The sequence below is a fragment of the Haliotis rubra genome, unplaced genomic scaffold, assembly GCF_003918875.1.
Source record: "Haliotis rubra isolate DU_JTF1 unplaced genomic scaffold, ASM391887v1 Scf2182, whole genome shotgun sequence".
NCBI classification, from domain to species: domain Eukaryota; kingdom Metazoa; phylum Mollusca; class Gastropoda; order Lepetellida; family Haliotidae; genus Haliotis; species Haliotis rubra.
Genome location: NW_025766206.1, coordinates 37,165 through 55,586, shown reverse-complemented (window position 1 = coordinate 55,586; position 18,422 = coordinate 37,165). Strand labels below are relative to the sequence as shown.

The following is an 18,422-nucleotide window of genomic DNA, read 5'->3' as shown; positions in this document are numbered from 1 at the left end:
CCGTGGTCTACCTTTAACATACAGCTGTCATCCGGCTGTAGTTATACCTTCCTGGTCGACCTGAGACTCGAGATGTGCTGTGTATCAAACATCTTTGGGGCTTCCGTGCATTAAGCATCAGCACACTGTTTTGTCTCTACTCTCAGCAGCAGTTAAACGTTTCGCAGTATTTCCCCGTTTTATGTGTTTTCGGACGTTTAAGAAAATGTAAACCCTGTAAACGCAAAACACCCGAAACATAGTGCCAATACGCTTGTATCAGGTACATTGAATAGAATAGGTTTCATTTGTGTTTGCAGGCACTCTTAACATGTAATGCACCTCGAGCCACGGTAGACTCTTCTTTGCTGACAATATGTATGTACACTCTTATGTGATGGCTCTTTTCCAAAGTTATGTCACCTCCTGAGAGGGTACGTCTGTCCTTAAACCAATTCAAGTATATTTTAAACATGTTATTATTTTAACCTGTACATGTATATATGTTATTTTGGGTTACGGCTAGATTGAATAGAAATTGGCTACAACATTCCTGAAGGAATGATGTAAATCCAGCTAGGGTCTATGCAGGCAGCAAAGCAACACTATAATCTCTCAAGCACCCTTAGTATTGCGGATCTACCTTCAGTTGTTGGCAATCTATAGACTGTTTCTATGCATTGTATTGTCTTCATGTTAAGATATATTAGATTTTCTTCATACTAGTTTTACATTGATATAAATGTGATATTCTAGTTATTTTAATTCTTTGCAGGATATAAGTATATTATCTGAATTTGTTTTCTACTCATTTATATATTCTTATTAACCTTCTTAGTCACGATATGCCTTGAAATACTGCCAATGCAAATTTTAACCATACTCACCCAAAGTTAAAACCTGAAAGTGCTTCTACCATGGCTACATACAAGAATGTGTCATGAACTAAAACAATTGAAAGAAATGCTATGCGCAACTGGTATAGAGATTAACACGGTCTATAACCAGTAGTACCAATTACTTCAGAGGAATTACTCTAGTAATTGAGAAATATATTCAATGGCATTTATATTGCAATGACAATAACATATATACTGGAGGCATAAGGTGTTATCACATAAACCCGCTGGACACATTCGAGAGTGTGAAAAACATCGATACATCCGTGGCTCATACATGTACAGCATGGCCTGGTAGCCCGGTGCATTTGTAACATGACCCAGTGGGTCTACATTCGTAACACACAGCCAAGTGGCTTCAACACACGGCCCATAGTGGCCAAGCACACGGCCCAGTGGCTAAAACACACGGCCCATGGTCTGGTCTCCAATGAAAATAAAATCGCCCGATTAACGCGGACCCCGAGCGGATCGAACACATCCCAACCCACCCGAACGACCACGGATCTGGAACCGGCACAACACACGCCCACGGAAGCCCGACCACCGCATTAACGGACACGATCCCGACAACGGCCACCACCACCATGGAAATGGAAACCGATCCACCACCAAACCCACCCACCGCCCGAAGCGGATAACACCACACCGACATGGACGGACCCGGCAAGGATGGCTGAAGAAGGCCACAGCCACAGCCAAGACCCCAGGATCCCCGGACACCGACGACCACGAAGCCAGCCCACGGACCCACATCCACCCGAAACGACCACAGATCCACGATCCCGGCCCTTGAAAGAAAGCCAACAGGACCAACAACGGAAAGGGTCAACAAGCCCAGCCACACACAGACACAGACCAACACGAGGCCCACGTGGAGAATATCTTTAGGTTTGCTGGACAATGGAACACGGACCAGGAAAACTGAGCCCCGGAAAGGAACACCATGGACGAGCCGGACCGGAGGGTGATCCCAGGACCAACCCAAGGAGGCATGGAGGCACACAAGGAGGACGGAACACAACCCGGAGGAGGCACAAGGAGGTGAGCCAAGGAAAATACACACACACACACACACACGAGGCACAAACAGGACACACACGTGAGGCACACAACACACAAGGACCCCACAACCCAGAGACGGAGGCACACACACACACAGAGGCACACACAGATCCACACACACACACAGACAAGGAGGCACAAGGACACACACACACAACACACAGACATGGAGATGGAGGAAGAAAAGGAGGTGGAGGTGGAGGGCCAAGGAGGAAATAACACACAAGAGATGGATGGACACCACATGGAGTGGATGAGTGGAGGAAATAGACATGAAGAAATGGAGGTGGACAACTGAAAAGGAGATGGAGGTGGACAAGAAATAGACAAGGAGGTGGAAGAGTGGAAGAGAAAAGATGAAAGAAGAAAGAAGAAGATGGAAGAAGAAGGAAGAAGATGGAAAGAAGGAGGTGGCTGAAATAGTGGAAGAAATGGAGGAAGAAGATGAAGGAAGGAGGAAGAAGGAGGGTGGAAGAAGGAAGAAGGAGGAAGGGTGGATGGAAGAAGGGTGGCTGGAGGGTGGTGGAAGGGCCAGGGAGGCGGAGGAAAAGAAGCATGGAGGTGGCCAGCTGAGTGGTCCCATAACCAAGGAGGCACAGCACAGCGCAGGAGGCACAGAGGCACACAGTTCCAAGGAGGACAAGCCAACGACCGGACGGACAACACAGGAAGACAGCACAACGGAAGGAGCTGGACGGAGGAAGACACAGCCAAGCATGGAGGCATGACCGAGGAAGACACGACCCAACAGGCACAGGCACAGGAAGGATCGCCACAGCAGGACCACGGACAATGAGCCAAAATGGAGACGAAAGCCCAAACGGAATGGATCCACACAACAACCGGCCCACGACAGGCACGACCGACCACACACGACCCAACCAGGACTGAGTGGACCAACACGAGAGCCAGCCACAGGCACAGCCTGACCACAGGCCGAGACACAGATAACACAGGAAGAATGGACTGGAATGGATGAAGACAAAATGGAATAAAGGAGGATTCACGGACACATGGATAACGGAAAGGACACATGGAAAAATATGAAACATAAATAACGGAAGAATGGAATAACGAAGCACATGGCACACGGATGGACAAGGAGACAGAAATGGCCAGTGGAGACACAGGGAAGGACACAGGAAGGAAATGGATGAGACACAGCCGGAAGTGGTGGAAAGGAGAACGAACGGATGGAAGGAAGGACAAGCAGGAAATGGATGGGAAAGAATATCTGAAGAAAGGAAGGAACAATCAAGGATAACTTGTGGACAACAGAAAGAACTTGGAAGATGGATAAATACTGGAATATAATGAAATATGACCAGGAAGAGAAGGAGGACAGGCTTGTGGATAACTGTGGAGGAAAGTGGCCCAGCCCCAGTGGAATGGAAGGATGATTCAGTGGATCAAGACATGGATTCCATGTAATTGGAACAACTGATGGATATAAATAAAGGAAGGAATGGACTTTGATCTCTGAAAGAAGAAATGGAGGACAAGAAGGAAGATGAAGACTGAATGGACCTGAATGGTGGAATGAAACACCAACAAAATATATGGAATGGAGACACATGGAAATGGAGGGATATGGATGGATAGCCCTGGAAATGGAAATGGACTTGACCCCACCTGTGTTCCCAGCAGCAAATGAGTTCAGAAATAGATTGGAGAATCACTCTCCTTCCTTTCCTTCTAGGTTCATGATAGGCCGGTGACCCTTTAGCTGTTGCCGGGTCCTCAGGCATTTTACAATAACACCCATGGTGGTACCAACAGCGCGGGCTCATTCTTGTGTTCCCTCCACACTGTCAGGTAGAGGGAAGGCCGCTTTTGCGCCTCCTGTGAAAGGAGAACATATTTATTCATCCTTGTAACATAAAAGAAGTGGACTCCATTTATATTATTTTTGAGTGTCAACCATGTAGCTTTATCCTGTCACCCATAATAACAAATGTCATACGTATGAAGCATCTTTTTCATATTTTAACGTCACCCCTCATTTTAACGTTATTTTATTTTGAAGTGTCATCTCAATTTCATGTCATCTCATTTCAGCGTTATTTTTATTTTAAGGTCATCTCAGTTTAATTAACGTCATCTCATTTCAGCGTTATTTTATTTTAAGGTTATCTCAATTTAACGTCATCTCATTTCAGCATTATTTTATTTTAAGGTCATCTCAATTTAACGTCATCTCATTTTAACGTTTATTTTAAGGTCATCTCATTTTAATGTCATCTCATTTTAACACAATTCTGAATCTGTTATTGTCCACAATACCAAGATATTTTCCAGTAACGTTCACAAGCTCAATTTGTTTCGTATTTTCATTCCTACTTTGTAGAATTCACAGGGCGAATTTAACAAAATGATAGCACATGTGTCCAGGTAACACCCTTGTGTATATAATGTATTTTGTCTCCAAGTGTGGTACATGCTTATCGGACAAGTCACAACTATAAACACTTAAAATTAGTACAGTGTAGTAAACGAAAATGCCATTGATAAACGAGCATTTCATATCAGCTCTAAACACAATTACATATAGCAACTGCAAAGTGGCAGCTGTGTATGTTCATGCACTTTGATAAACTACTACAGGGTTTGGACCAAGAGGTAACAGTAAGGCAACAAAAATGAACACCATCTCGGTAAACCAAAAGGAGAATCGATCAAGACCAAAAATCACTTTTATTGTCAGATGTTTCTATATGTTTCAACAAGGCGCAATGCTGTTTTCCAGTTGATTTCTACGAACTACAGGTAATGTAAGGGTTGGTTGGTTTGTTGTTTTAGCCGCACTTAGCCATTTACAGGCTATATGGCAACGGTCTGTAAATAATCGAGTCTCCACAAGACAATCCAGTGATCAACAGCATGAGCGCTCATCTACGCAGTTGGGAATCGATGACGTGTCAAAAATGTCAGCAAACCTGACCACTCTCGATACCGTTAGTCGCCTTTTACTATAAGTATTGGTTGCTGAAGACCAATTCCAACCCAAATCTTCACCGGTATGGTAATGTAAGGGGAGAGCACGACATGCAAAAAGAAGACAGAGCCAACTGTTTACTTCTACGCGATCTTTACCTGTCGCTACATCTCATAATGACATTTCCTCTGACACCGGTAGCACACCGCCATCAACATCAGAAATAGAAGTGCTGATCCTGTTGAAAGTCCTATAGTAACAGCATCAGCAGCTTGTGTAGCCCCATCTAAACACACACACATCCTTCGGAACACACGCCAATGCCAGTAGTTGAAGAACGGTATATGTTTCCCCTTTGCACGTCTTACTGCAGACAGATTTTCTTTACATCAGGCCGAAATAGCCATGGTCACATACAGGGTGTGAGACACTGTCCCGAGATGTTACTACAGCCTGAACAGTGCTGACCGTCTCTGGCGTGGTGCAACTGGGACAGATTTCTGAAAGTATGTCTCAAACTAGTTTGAGTAATGATAGGGATAGTAGGGATAGCCTCGTGGTTAAAGCTTTCGCTCGTCACCGCCGAAGACACGGGGTTCGATTTCACATGGGTACAATGTGTTGAAGCCCATTTCTTGTGTCCCCGCCGTTATCTTACCGGAATATTGCTAAAAGCGGCGTTAAACAAAACTCTCTTACGCACATAATGATATAGATGTCAATAATAGTGATATGATGTAAGTGTTATTCAGTATATAGCAATGTTACAAACTGGATTTACCTTTGTGAGATCCCAACAATGCAAGCAAGTGACAACAGCTACAATATTTCCATGCTATTTTCTTTCTGAAAAAAGGTGGAAACACAATTATTTCTCAAAATGTTAAGACAGCGTTGTATGCAAAATGAAATGTACCCAGAGCAGAACTTTCTGGGGAGAGTTTTAAACATGCACAATGAACACACGAAAGTCACGACATAACCTTATGCTTGTAAGCTACAGATTGGCGATGTTTGGGGTTGATTCATGTTCCTTGTCAACAGGAAACAAATCACACACTATCTTTCGATGCCATTCAAGTTTTCAGGAAACATTTACTATAGAAATAGAACATCTTGGTTTCCGTACGGACGCGAATGTTTGGTTTCACATGCGTATGTGTCGGTTTCGGGCTTTGGGGTTAGAAACCCAGAAATCATTACTGAATGTAAATCAGACATAATGATTGAATATAGGTTGTGTGTATTTTGACATCAGGTATTGAAAATGTTTTAGGAAGAAATCCTAATCATTGTCATCGTTTGAAACCCAAACCTTTCTGTTCAGACTTGCCTTCTCTGTGTAACTTCTCTCACCTCCTCTCAGACATGTGCGCTTAGAGAATGTACTGTGCATGGGTTCAGCGTGTTACAAGTGGACTATTATTATAGTTAATCTGCTACAAATAGGGCGGTGGGGTTGCCTAGTGGATAAAGCTTTGGCTCGTCACGCCGAAGACCCGGATTCGATTCCCCACATTGGTACAATGTGTGAAGCCCATTTCTGGTGTCCCCCGCCGTGATATTGCTGGAATATTGCTAAAGCGGCGTAAAACTAAACTCACACAGTCAGTCAGTCAGTTAATCTGCTAAAAGCATTGTCATTGCCATTGTCAGCTTCCAACTTTTTTAAATAAGTGGCGATACCCGATGAGCATGTCCCACCATCGCTTCCAACTTCTTTAAACAAGTGGCGATACCCGATGAGCATGTCCCACCATCGCTTCCAACTTCTTTAAATAAGTGGCGATACCCGATGAGCATGTCCCACCATCGCTTCCAACTTCTTTAAATAAGTGGCGATACCCGATGAGCATGTCCCACCATCGCTTCCAACTTCTTTAAATAAGTGACGATACCCGATGAGCATGTCCCACCATCGCTTCCAACTTCTTTAAACAAGTGGCGATACCCGATGAGCATGTCCCACCATCGCTTCCAACTTCTTTAAACAAGTGGCGATACCCGATGAGCATGTCCCACCATCGCTTCCAACTTCTTTAAACAAGTGGCGATACCCGATGAGCATGTCCCACCATCGCTTCCAACTTCTTTAAACAAGTGGCGATACCCGATGAGCATGTCCCACCATCGCTTCCAACTTCTTTAAACAAGTGGCGATACCCGATGAGCATGTCCCACCATCGCTTCCAACTTCTTTAAACAAGTGGCGATACCCGATGAGCATGTCCCACCATCGCTTCCAACTTCTTTAAACAAGTGGCGATACCCGATGAGCATGTCCCACCATCGCTTCCAACTTCTTTAAATAAGTGGCGATACCCGATGAGCATGTCCCACCATCGCTTCCAACTTCTTTAAACAAGTGGCGATACCCGATGAGCATGTCCCACCATCGCTTCCAACTTCTTTAAATAAGTGGCGATACCCGATGAGCATGTCCCACCATCGCTTCCAACTTCTTTTAAACAAGTGGCGATACCCGATGAGCATGTCCCACCATCGCTTCCAACTTCTTTAAACAAGTGGCGATACCCGATGAGCATGTCCCACCATCGCTTCCAACTTCTTTAAACAAGTGGCGATACCCGATGAGCATGTCCCACCATCGCTTCCAACTTCTTTAAACAAGTGGCGATACCCGATGAGCATGTCCCACCATCGCTTCCAACTTCTTTAAACAAGTGGCGATACCCGATGAGCATGTCCCACCATCGCTTCCAACTTCTTTAAACAAGTGGCGATACCCGATGAGCATGTCCCACCATCGCTTCCAACTTCTTTAAACAAGTGGCGATACCCGATGAGCATGTCCCACCATCGCTTCCAACTTCTTTAAACAAGTGGCGATACCCGATGAGCATGTCCCACCATCGCTTCCAACTTCTTTAAATAAGTGGCGATACCCGATGAGCATGTCCCACCATCGCTTCCAACTTCTTTAAACAAGTGGCGATACCCGATGAGCATGTCCCACCATCGCTTCCAACTTCTTTAAACAAGTGGCGATACCCGATGAGCATGTCCCACCATCGCTTCCAACTTCTTTAAACAAGTGACAATACCCGATGAAGCATGTCCCACCATCGCTTCCAACTTCTTTAAACAAGTGGCGATACCCGATGAGCATGTCCCACCATCGCTTCCAACTTCTTTAAACAAGTGGCGATACCCGATGAGCATGTCCCACCATCGCTTCCAACTTCTTTAAATAAGTGACGATACCCGATGAAGCATGTCCCACCATCGCTTCCAACTTCTTTAAATAAGTGGCGATACCCGATGAGCATGTCCCACCATCGCTTCCAACTTCTTTAAATAAGTGGCGATACCCGATGAGCATGTCCCACCATCGCTTCCAACTTCTTTAAACAAGTGGCGATACCCGATGAGCATGTCCCACCATCGCTTCCAACTTTTTTAAACAAGTGGCGATACCCGATGAGCATGTCCCACCATCGCTTCCAACTTCTTTAAATAAGTGGCGATACCCGATGAGCATGTCCCACCATCGCTTCCAACTTCTTTAAATAAGTGACGATACCCGATGAGCATGTCCCACCATCGCTTCCAACGTCTTTAAACAAGTGACGATACCCGATGAGCATGTCCCACCATCGCTTCCAACTTCTTTAAATAAGTGGCGATTTCTTTTAAATAAGTGGCGATACCCGATGAGCATGTCCACCATCGCTTCCAACTTCTTTAAACAAGTGGCGATACCCGATAAGAGGATGTCCCCACCATCGCTTCCAACTTCTTTAAACAAGTGGCGATACCCGATGAGCATGTCCCACCATCGCTTCCAACTTCTTTAAACAAGTGGCGATACCCGATGAGCATGTCCCACCATCGCTTCCAACTTCTTTAAACAAGTGGCGATACCCGATGAGCATGTCCCACCATCGCTTCCAACTTCTTTAAATAAGTGGCGATACCCGATGAGCATGTCCCACCATCGCTTCCAACTTCTTTAAATAAGTGGCGATACCCGATGAGCATGTCCCACCATCGCTTCCAACTTCTTTAAATAAGTGGCGATACCCGATGAGCATGTCCCACCATCGCTTCCAACATCTTTAAACAAGTCCCATGAGCATGTCCCACCATCGCTTCCAACTTCTTTAAATAAGTGGCGATACCCGATGAGCATGTCCCACCATCGCTTCCAACTTCTTTAAATAAGTGGCGATACCCGATGAGCATGTCCCACCATCGCTTCCAACTTCTTTAAACAAGTGGCGATACCCGATGAGCATGTCCCACCATCGCTTCCAACTTCTTTAAATAAAGTGGCGATACCCGATGAGCATGTCCCACCATCGCTTCCAACTTCTTTAAACAAGTGGCGATACCCGATGAGCATGTCCCACCATCGCTTCCAACTTCTTTAAATAAGTGGCGATACCCGATGAGCATGTCCCACCATCATATTTCTGCCCATAGTTTTGTAATGCCAATGCATTTTCCAATAACAATGTACATGCATTGTCTTTGCAGTAACCTTTCCTGATTTGTTAACTTGTAACCGTTGTTTGTTGCATTTGTTTGTTAGTTTGTCTACTGTTTTACATGACGCTTCAGGGTTGAGTTGTTTCTATATTTGAAAGTTCACTAAAAGCGTTTTCGTCGTTACACAAGAAATTAATAATAATCGGCAACTTTAGCATTTTATTATCTATTTTTTATTATTTATTGTAGTTACTACCGATATTTGTTTTGTTTTTCAACAGGTAAAGCAGCAACTTCCGCAATGTGGCTACTTGCAGTTTTGCTGGGGATCAGTGAGTACCTGTGATATATCTATATCGTAGGGGAAGATGCTTTAGCTCCAATTCAGACATCCAGCTAGGGTCCATGCAGGAAGCAAATGTACTGTAAGTCCCCATAGTCCCTAGTATGGTGATCTACCTTTGTTCTTGGCAATATATATTGTTTTTATATTGTATTGTCTTCTATAGTTAATTTTAGCTTTTCATACTAGTTTTATATCTATATCTGTGATCCCTAGTTTTTACTGTTTTTTTATCCTTTACTGTCCTTCGATTTTATAACTTGACTTTAGTTATTACAACTTTATGTATTATTCAAATCCTCGTCACGATATGGCTGCAATATTGCCGATGTGACGTTAAATTTTAACTCACTCACTCACTCCAATTCAGACTAAGGGTCATAGAGCACACATGAGTTCATACTGTCTTCAAATTTTGCAAATCGATGTTACCTTGCGTCATTACTATTTGTCAGTTTTAATATGTAACAACAATTCTCTTCCAGCTTTACCGGTGCATGGCGATGAAGCAATGCCACTGGGGAATATATGGCGAGAACTGCGACAGGACCTGCCCCTCCAACTGTTACACTGACCCACGGAGAAACCTCATACACTGTCACCAGAACACAGGGAAATGTTCTGAGGGATGTGTTCGTGGTTTCCATGGCGACCAGTGTAATATATCCTGCAGCGGAGGCTGTTTAAACGAAACCTGCAATAACGGAGATGGATATTGTACGTTAGGTTGTAAAGAGACCTACATCGGGGATTTCTGCAATGAGACTTCAGGTACAGTAATTCATGCAGGACCTGAACTTTCTTAACTTCTTTAACTTATGAGACAATAAATAGAAAATCATAAATATGCATTTCATATATTACTTCTTGGTAGGTAGGTACGTAAGTCCCAAAACATTTCAAGTATATTTAAGTTTAACAGGATTTTAATCGTAGTAGTTTTGTCATTTTAATGTATGGCTAAATCTCAGCATAAATGCCACGTCGCTAACGGCTGAAGGGATGGTGTAAATCCAGCTAGGGTCCATGCAGGTAGCAAAGTAATGTAAGTCCCCATGGACTCTAGTATGGTGATCTACATTCAGTTGTTGGCGATCAATAGCCCATTTTACATTGTATTGTCCAAAATAGATTTTTACTTTTAAAGATATCTGCTATCTAGTTTTAACCCATTTTGTGATAATCTAGCAATTTTACTGTCCTTCGTTGACCGGGTTTTATATATCATATGTCTTTATTATGAATTAAGAACTAGTTTGAGTCACTATATGGCTGTAATATTGCCTATGTGACTTTAAAACCTCACTCACTCACTTACTCACTCACTCACTAACTCACTCTCTTGGTAGGTAGCGATTTTGAAACACATGTTAAAGTAAGGTGCAGCGAAGATTCCAAACCTTGACATTTTATAAGGCAATTTTAACCTTTTATGAATTTAATTGCATAACATAGAAAATTGCATTGCAAAATATATTGTTGTAAACTAGGCTATTGCTGGTTACGCCTTTAATTAAACAGGTTTCCGTTTTTCTTCGTTTTGAAAAGCATTGTTCGTATACACAACCACGACAACAGCGAATCTTTCTGAGATCCTTGTCCCAATGTTCTTTGTTAGGACCATGGGTTGCTGAGGATAAATTTGAAAATGGATGTTCACAGGTGTAATATTTCATGGTTACATAGACACTCATATGGAAAGCACATATCTCATATTAATCTGACATACGGATGTTGTTTATTTTATCGTGGATGTTTATTATTATTATTTTTTTCAACCGGTATTTTGGCATCTCCATCCACGACAGTCCCATCCACAGTGACAACCACGGCAGGCCCCGATGACAACAATCTTGTCTTGCTGATCCTTGTCCCAGTATTCCTCATAATCCTCATCGTCTGTATCATCCCTTGCTGTGGTGGTGTTCAGACTGTAAGTGTATATTCCCTCATTATCCCTCATCGTCTGTATCATCCTTGCTGTGGTGGTGTTCAGGCTGTAAGTGTATATTCCTCATTATCCTCATCGTCTGTATCATCCTTGCTGTGGTGGTGTTCAGGCTGTAAGAGTATATTCCCTATTATCCTCATCGTCTGTATCACCCTAGCTGTGGTGATGTTCAGACTGTAAGTGTATATTCCTATTTATCCTCATCGTCTGTATCACCCTTACTGTGGTGGTGTTCAGACTGTAAGTGTATATTCCTAATTATCCCTCATCGTCTGTATCACCCTTGCTGTTGTGGTGTTCAGACTGTAAGTGTATATTCCCATTATCCTGATCGTCTATATCACCCTTTGCTGTGGTGGTGTTCAGACTGTAAGTGTATATTCCTCATTATCCTCATCGTCTGTATCATCCTTGCTGTGGTGGTGTTCAGACTGTAAGTGTATATTCCTCATTATCCTCATCGTCTGTATCACACTTTATCACCCTTGCTGTGGTGGTGTTCAGACTGTGAGTGTATATTCCTCAATATCCCTCATCGTCTGTATCATTAATGTCATTTGCTGTGGTGGTGTTCAGACTATAAGTGTATATTCCTCATTATCCCTCATCGTCTGTATCATCCTTGCTGTGGTAGTGTTCAAACTGTAAGTGTATATTCCTCATTATATTCATCGTCTGTATCATCCTTTTGCTGTGGTAGTGTTCAGACTGTAAGTGTATATTCCTCATTATATCATCGTCTGTACCACCCTTGCTGTGGTAGTGTTTAGACTGTAAGAGTATATTTCTTCATTATCGTCATCGTCTGTATCATCCTTTTGCTGTGGTGTTGTTCAGACTGTTAAGTGTATATTCCTCATTATCCTCATGGTCTCTATCATCCTAGCTGTGGTGGTGTTCAAACTGTAAGTGCATATTCCTCATTATCCCTCATCGTCTGTATCATCCTTTGCTGTGGTGGTGTTCAGACTGTAAGAGTATATTCCTCTTCATTATCCTCATCGTCTGTATCATCCTTGCTGTGGTGGTGTTCAGACTGTAAGTGTATATTCCTCATTATCCTCATCGTCTGTATCATCCTAGCTGTGGTGGTGTTCAGACTGTAAGTGTATATTCCTCATTATCCTCATCGTCTGTATCACCCTTTGCTGTGGTGATGTTCAAACTGTAAGTGCATATTCCCATTATCCTCATCGTCTGTATCATCCTAGCTGTGGTGGTGTTCAAACTGTAAGTGCATATTCCCCATTATCCCTCATCGTCTGTATCATCCTTGCTGTGGTGGTGTTCAGACTGTAAGTGTATATTCCTCATTATCCTCATCGTCTGTATCATCCTTGCTGTGGTGGTGTTCAGACTGTAAGTGTATATTCCTCATTATCCTCATTCATCGTCTGTATCATCCTTGCTGTGGTAGTGTTCAGGCTGTAAGTGTATATTCCTCATTATCCCTCATCGTCTGTATCATCCTTTTGCTGTGGTGGTGTTCAGACTGTAAGTGTATATTCCTCATTATCCTCATCGTCTGTATCACACTTGCTGTGTGGTGGTGTTCAGACTGTAAGTGTATATTCCTCATTATCCACATCGTCTGTATCATCACTTTGCTGTGGTGGTGTTCAGACTGTAAGTGTATATTCCTCCTATTATCCTTCATCGTCTGTATCATCCTTGCTGTGGTGGTGTTCAGACTGTAAGTGTATATTCCTCATTATCCTCATCGTCTGTATCATCCTTGCTGTGGTGGTGTTCAGGCTGTAAGTGCATATTCCTCATTATCCTCATCGTCTGTACCACCCTTGCTGTGGTGGTGTTCAGACTGTAAGTGTATATTCCTCATTATCCTCATCGTCTGTATCATCCTTGCTGTGGTGTGTGTTCAGACTGTTAGTGTATATTCCTCATTATCCTCATCGGTCTGTATCATCCTAGCTGTGGTGGTGTTCAAACTGTAAGTGTATATTCCTCATTATCCTCATCGTCTGTATCATCCTTGCTGTGGTGGTGTTCAGACTGTAAGAGTATATTTCTTCATTATCCTTCATCGTCTGTATCATCCTTGCTGTGGTGGTGTTCAGACTGTAAGTGTATATTCCTCATTATCTTCATCGTCTGTATCATCCCTAGCTGTGGTGGTGTTCAGGACTGTAAGTGTATATTCCTCATTATCCTCATCGTCTGTATCACCCTTTGCTGTGGTGATGTTCAAACTGTAAGTGCATATTCCCCATTATCCTCATCGTCTGTATCAACCTAGCTGTGGTGGTGTTCAAACTGTAAGTGCATATTCCTCTCATTATCCCTATCGTCTGTATCATCCTTGCTGTGGTGGTGTTCAGACTGTAAGAGTATATTCCTCATTATCCTCATCGTCTGTATCATCCTTTCCTGTGGTGGTGTTCAGACTGTAAGAGTATATTCCTTCATTATCCTCATCGTCTGTATCATCCTAGGCTTAGCTGTTGTGGTGTTCAGACTGTAAGTGTATATTCTACTCTATAAATGTGCATTACTTCGACAGTCTACAAAGCACCAACATTCTTCTGTCATTTAAAAACACTGAGTGGAAATAAATCTGCCCAAACATTTATTTAAAATTATTTTGAATTTCAAAATTCGCAAACAAATGAAAGTGGATTATTTATGTTAGGATTAAAAAGTCACCCATTTAAATAATCAAACAAGTACACACTTTCGTATCCTTTCAATTGTCTGTGATGTGTCATGAAAGTATTCATCACAATGTTTGGAATTTGTCATCAACCATTAAACAGACAACAATTGATTTGTAACGAACTTATATATCCAGGCGTTTATTGAACTGCATAAGCTAAAATTCAATTCTCCACATTGTCAGACTGCAACATATGTACTACTGGGTTTTAACGTCGCATGGGGTATACACTTATCTTCACTGACACTTTTAGCAGCATCTCTAATGTCTGACATGTATGATATGTATGACATGTATGATATGTATGACACATAATGTAGAGAACATGCTACCTTTAGTGAAACAACACTGTCTTACATTGTTCCATGTAAGTATGAAACTCTGTGTAGATGTTCATAAAATACCTTTAACACCTTCAATTTTACTTCCGATTCATTTCCAGGAGATCGAGGAGAAGGGCAGAATCGAAAAGAAGATACCCCAATAACGAATTCAGGTAACTATAACTCGTAAACGATAATGAATAGCTTACTTGGGTCACTGTGGAATACACTGAGCGTAAATGAATTTTGAGAAAAAATAGGAATGGTAAAGAAATGCCTTGTCATCAACATCTAAATATGTGTACATACATTGACACGACTGTTGAATGAGCAAAAGCGGCGTAAAACCTCAAACTAAGTCAGTCAGTCAGTCTTGAATGTAAACTGAGCTGAAGCTCAAGTTGTGACCAAGTGCAACTAAATATGAAATACAAAGTATAATTCAAATGTTTTCTTTTCTTTGCAGTACTCTTGAAGCTGGTAAGTATTCCTCAGTTCAGTCAAATTAAGATCTTTTTGGGCGTCATGTCTGTCTGTCTGTCCGTGGATTGTTTGTGAGAGAGCGTGATTTTGAGTTACAAAGGGCGGTAACCTCTGATGTATGTGCACGTTTGAGTGAGAGAGTGAGTTTGAATGAGTGAATGAGTGTGTGTGAATGAGTGTGCATGCGTGTTATCAGGAGGGGCAATCTTGATGGCAATGCATGTATGTGTGTGTGTATGTTGTCTCTTTATATTAGCATAGTTTCTCATCTGATAAGTTATTATTTTATTAATAGTTCATGTCTTAGAGAATATGAATATACAGTAAATATATTAATGCAGATGTTAGTGAGGCTGTTGAACTGATTTTGTGTTTGTTGTATGTGTTTGATAAACATGGTCTGACCATCACATAACATGTTCCAGTTCCCTTGACTGAGAACCAGCTTGGAGCGGAGCAGCCTGAAGCAGACCAGTTTGGTGAGTATACTTGATGTGTTGCTGTTGCCATCACTGAGAGATGTGTTATATTGAATGTATATTTTAATATATGTAGTTTCAAGTGTCAGTAATGTTTCTTGTCTCATTTGCAGTATAACAGATATCATATCTTGAGTCCTGAACATATTACTCCGATTTATAGACCAAACCTTTATTTTTCTGTGAAGTAACTGCGACGTCTATTTTGACAGAATCACCAGGAAACGAGGATACACACAAGATTGTTCCCGACATTGACAAACAGCCGACAGGTATATATATATACTGCGATTTTGTAAACTTTGATTTTTGAGACAGTTCATCTTTAACATTCCCACTTCAGGTAACGGAACAACTGTTTTCCTTCAACTTCGCTGTGGTTCCATCAAGCGACATTTCACAAATAAAGCAATTACTTTTATGGTTAATGAATGGATGGTTCCCTGAGAGGAGATGTTACTACAATGAATGGACAACAGAAATGTATGATTTACTGAGTTATATCTACTAACTTCTTTCAGTGTGTGGTATTATCTCTATCTAACAGATCAGCCGTCCAGGGAGAAGGACATCAGTGACCTGTTCGTGGAAACTGAGGGTTACCGGAAGGTTAAAGACAAACTGGAAACACTTGGCCACGTGACAATAAGCGGTGGTCCAGGAGAAGGTAAAACATCCACGGCCCTGATGCTGGGAGCTGAATACAGGAGACAGGGGTATGAAGTGGTACTGGTTGAGGACGTTGGTACTTTCCAGTTGTCTGATTGTCTGTGTAAGGGTAAAGACGTCTGTGTCATATTCGATGACATATTTCAGAACGTTGGGCCATCCATGGACGTACATCGTCTGAGACAAGTTCTGTATGAGCTCCATGGACATCTTGAACCCTGGAAAACCAAGTTGGAAAGAAGATACAACATCCTGCAGCAGACACCAGGAACGGAACAAAGAAGAAAAGATCGTCTGAACTTGTATTTTATATTTACCACAGATTCCAACAACCTTGAACAAGCAAGGCCAAAACTCAAAGAACCTATATTGTTCCAAAATTCTTCAGTAGTAGACTTGACCAAATTGATGACAGGTGAAGAGAAGAAGGCCATATGGTTGAAACATAAAGATCATTACGACTGTAAAACTGAGGTCAACGTGAACATAATTATTGCATACGAGGAAAGGGTTGGTTTTCCTCTGGCATGCAAGCTTTTCACAAGATATGCCCCTTTCAAAACACAAAGAATCGTTTTTGAAATGCCTAAATTCCATCTAAAACAGGAACTGCATAAGAACATAAATCACCTTGACGATCAGTCAGTAATATTCCTGTTGAGGTCACTATGTGGAGGTGAACAGAATACAAGAAAACGGCACACTGGATCTGACAACAAAATACAAGACACACACCTGAAGGATGTTTCAGCCCTTGTCTCATGTTCCAATATTCCTCTAATACAAAACATGTGGATGTCTGCCATATTGAATACTAACCCAGAGCTGTTCCTCCATAACTGTAGTTTAAAGTTCATCTGGGACCATGTACGTGATCAGCAGCATGACACCGCTCCAGCAGAACAGACTGTCATTTATTTCCCAGGTGCTCACAGTGACGTCATCACCGCCAGACTGGCTGAAGCTGTTGCTGATGGCACGTTCAGTAACTACATCATGCATCCCATCTGGAAAATGAAGGAAGTTGCAGACAAAGTGAATCAAATGTTTCCAGATGATGGGACCAAGTCTCATGATACAAAGCACGGTATTCTCCATTATGCCTGTTTCATGGGGAATAACGACATCATAGACCGACTCCTCCCCCACTGTGACATCAATAGACGTGCTGTGAATGGCTGGACGCCAGTTATGTTTGCAGTTGCTGGTGGACAGATGGATAGTTTGAAACTTCTAGTGGTTCATAAAGCTGATATCACACTGTGTGATGCCATGAACAATAACCTGTTACATTTGGCTTGTCAGTATGGAAGTATTTCACTTGTCCAATATGTTGAAAAAAGCTGAAGAAAAGTAACACTTGTCATATCAACAGTCGAGGAGGAATGGCTGGACACCGATTATGCATGCAGTAGTCGTGGGCAAGAATGATCTCTTTGATTATCTAGTCAAACAAGGCAAACGTGACTTAACCTTACGGGATAGCAATAACAACACTGTTCTTCATCTGGCATGTATGTATGGAAATAAAACCATTGTTAATTCGTTGTTACCATCAACAGACAAAGATTGTCAAGGGAATAACGGCATGACGCCTGTGATGTGTGCTCTGTTGTCAGGGAGGATGGATGTGTTCGACCTCGTGTCACAAAATGCAGACCTGTCATTGACTGACGATGACAACAACAGTCTGCTTCATTTAGCCTGCCTCCTTGATGACATACCCGACATTCTACTGACAAAGATTGACGCTGATATTCAAGGAAATCACGGTTGACGCCTCTAATGAAGGCAGCTATCAATGGATCAAAACATGCATTTGACCAGCTGGACAAAGCAAAGACTAATCTTTACTTGAAAGACGACTACAACAACAATATCCTTCACCTGGCATGTCATGGTGGACATGTCTCCATTGTGAAACATCTACTGACAATGTATGACATCAACAGTCGTGGGAATAAAGGATGGACGCCAGTTATGTATGCAGCTGCCAGTGGAGCGAAGGACGTGTTTGACCTGCTTGTGTCTGAGGGGCTGACGTGTCCTTGAAGGATGACTACAACAACTCTGTATTTCACTTAGCATGTGTAGGTGGGAACCTATCCATTGTGGAATGCCTACTGCCAAAATCTGAAGTCAACAGTTCGGATTACCTCGGCAGGACTGC

The 18,422-nt window shown here is 42.4% G+C and overlaps 1 protein-coding gene and 1 long non-coding RNA gene across 2 annotated transcripts; both read left to right on the top strand.

Annotated features, from left to right (window-relative positions):
* The first annotated feature begins 336 nt into the window (after positions 1-336).
* Positions 337-10,655, top strand: LOC124277126. Its single transcript, XR_006898749.1, has 3 exons — positions 337-357; positions 9,612-9,662; positions 10,159-10,655. It is a non-coding gene; the product is annotated as an uncharacterized LOC124277126 (long non-coding RNA).
* A 3,131-nt stretch (positions 10,656-13,786) lies between these two features.
* LOC124277128 lies at positions 13,787-18,029 on the top strand. Its single transcript, XM_046712782.1, has 7 exons — positions 13,787-13,836; positions 14,741-14,794; positions 15,088-15,101; positions 15,530-15,583; positions 15,796-15,855; positions 16,131-17,552; positions 17,872-18,029. The coding sequence occupies exons 1-7, from the start codon at positions 13,826-13,828 to the stop codon at positions 18,027-18,029; spliced, it is 1,773 nt and encodes a 590-aa protein (XP_046568738.1). The 5' UTR covers positions 13,787-13,825.
* The last annotated feature ends 393 nt before the right edge of the window (positions 18,030-18,422 follow it).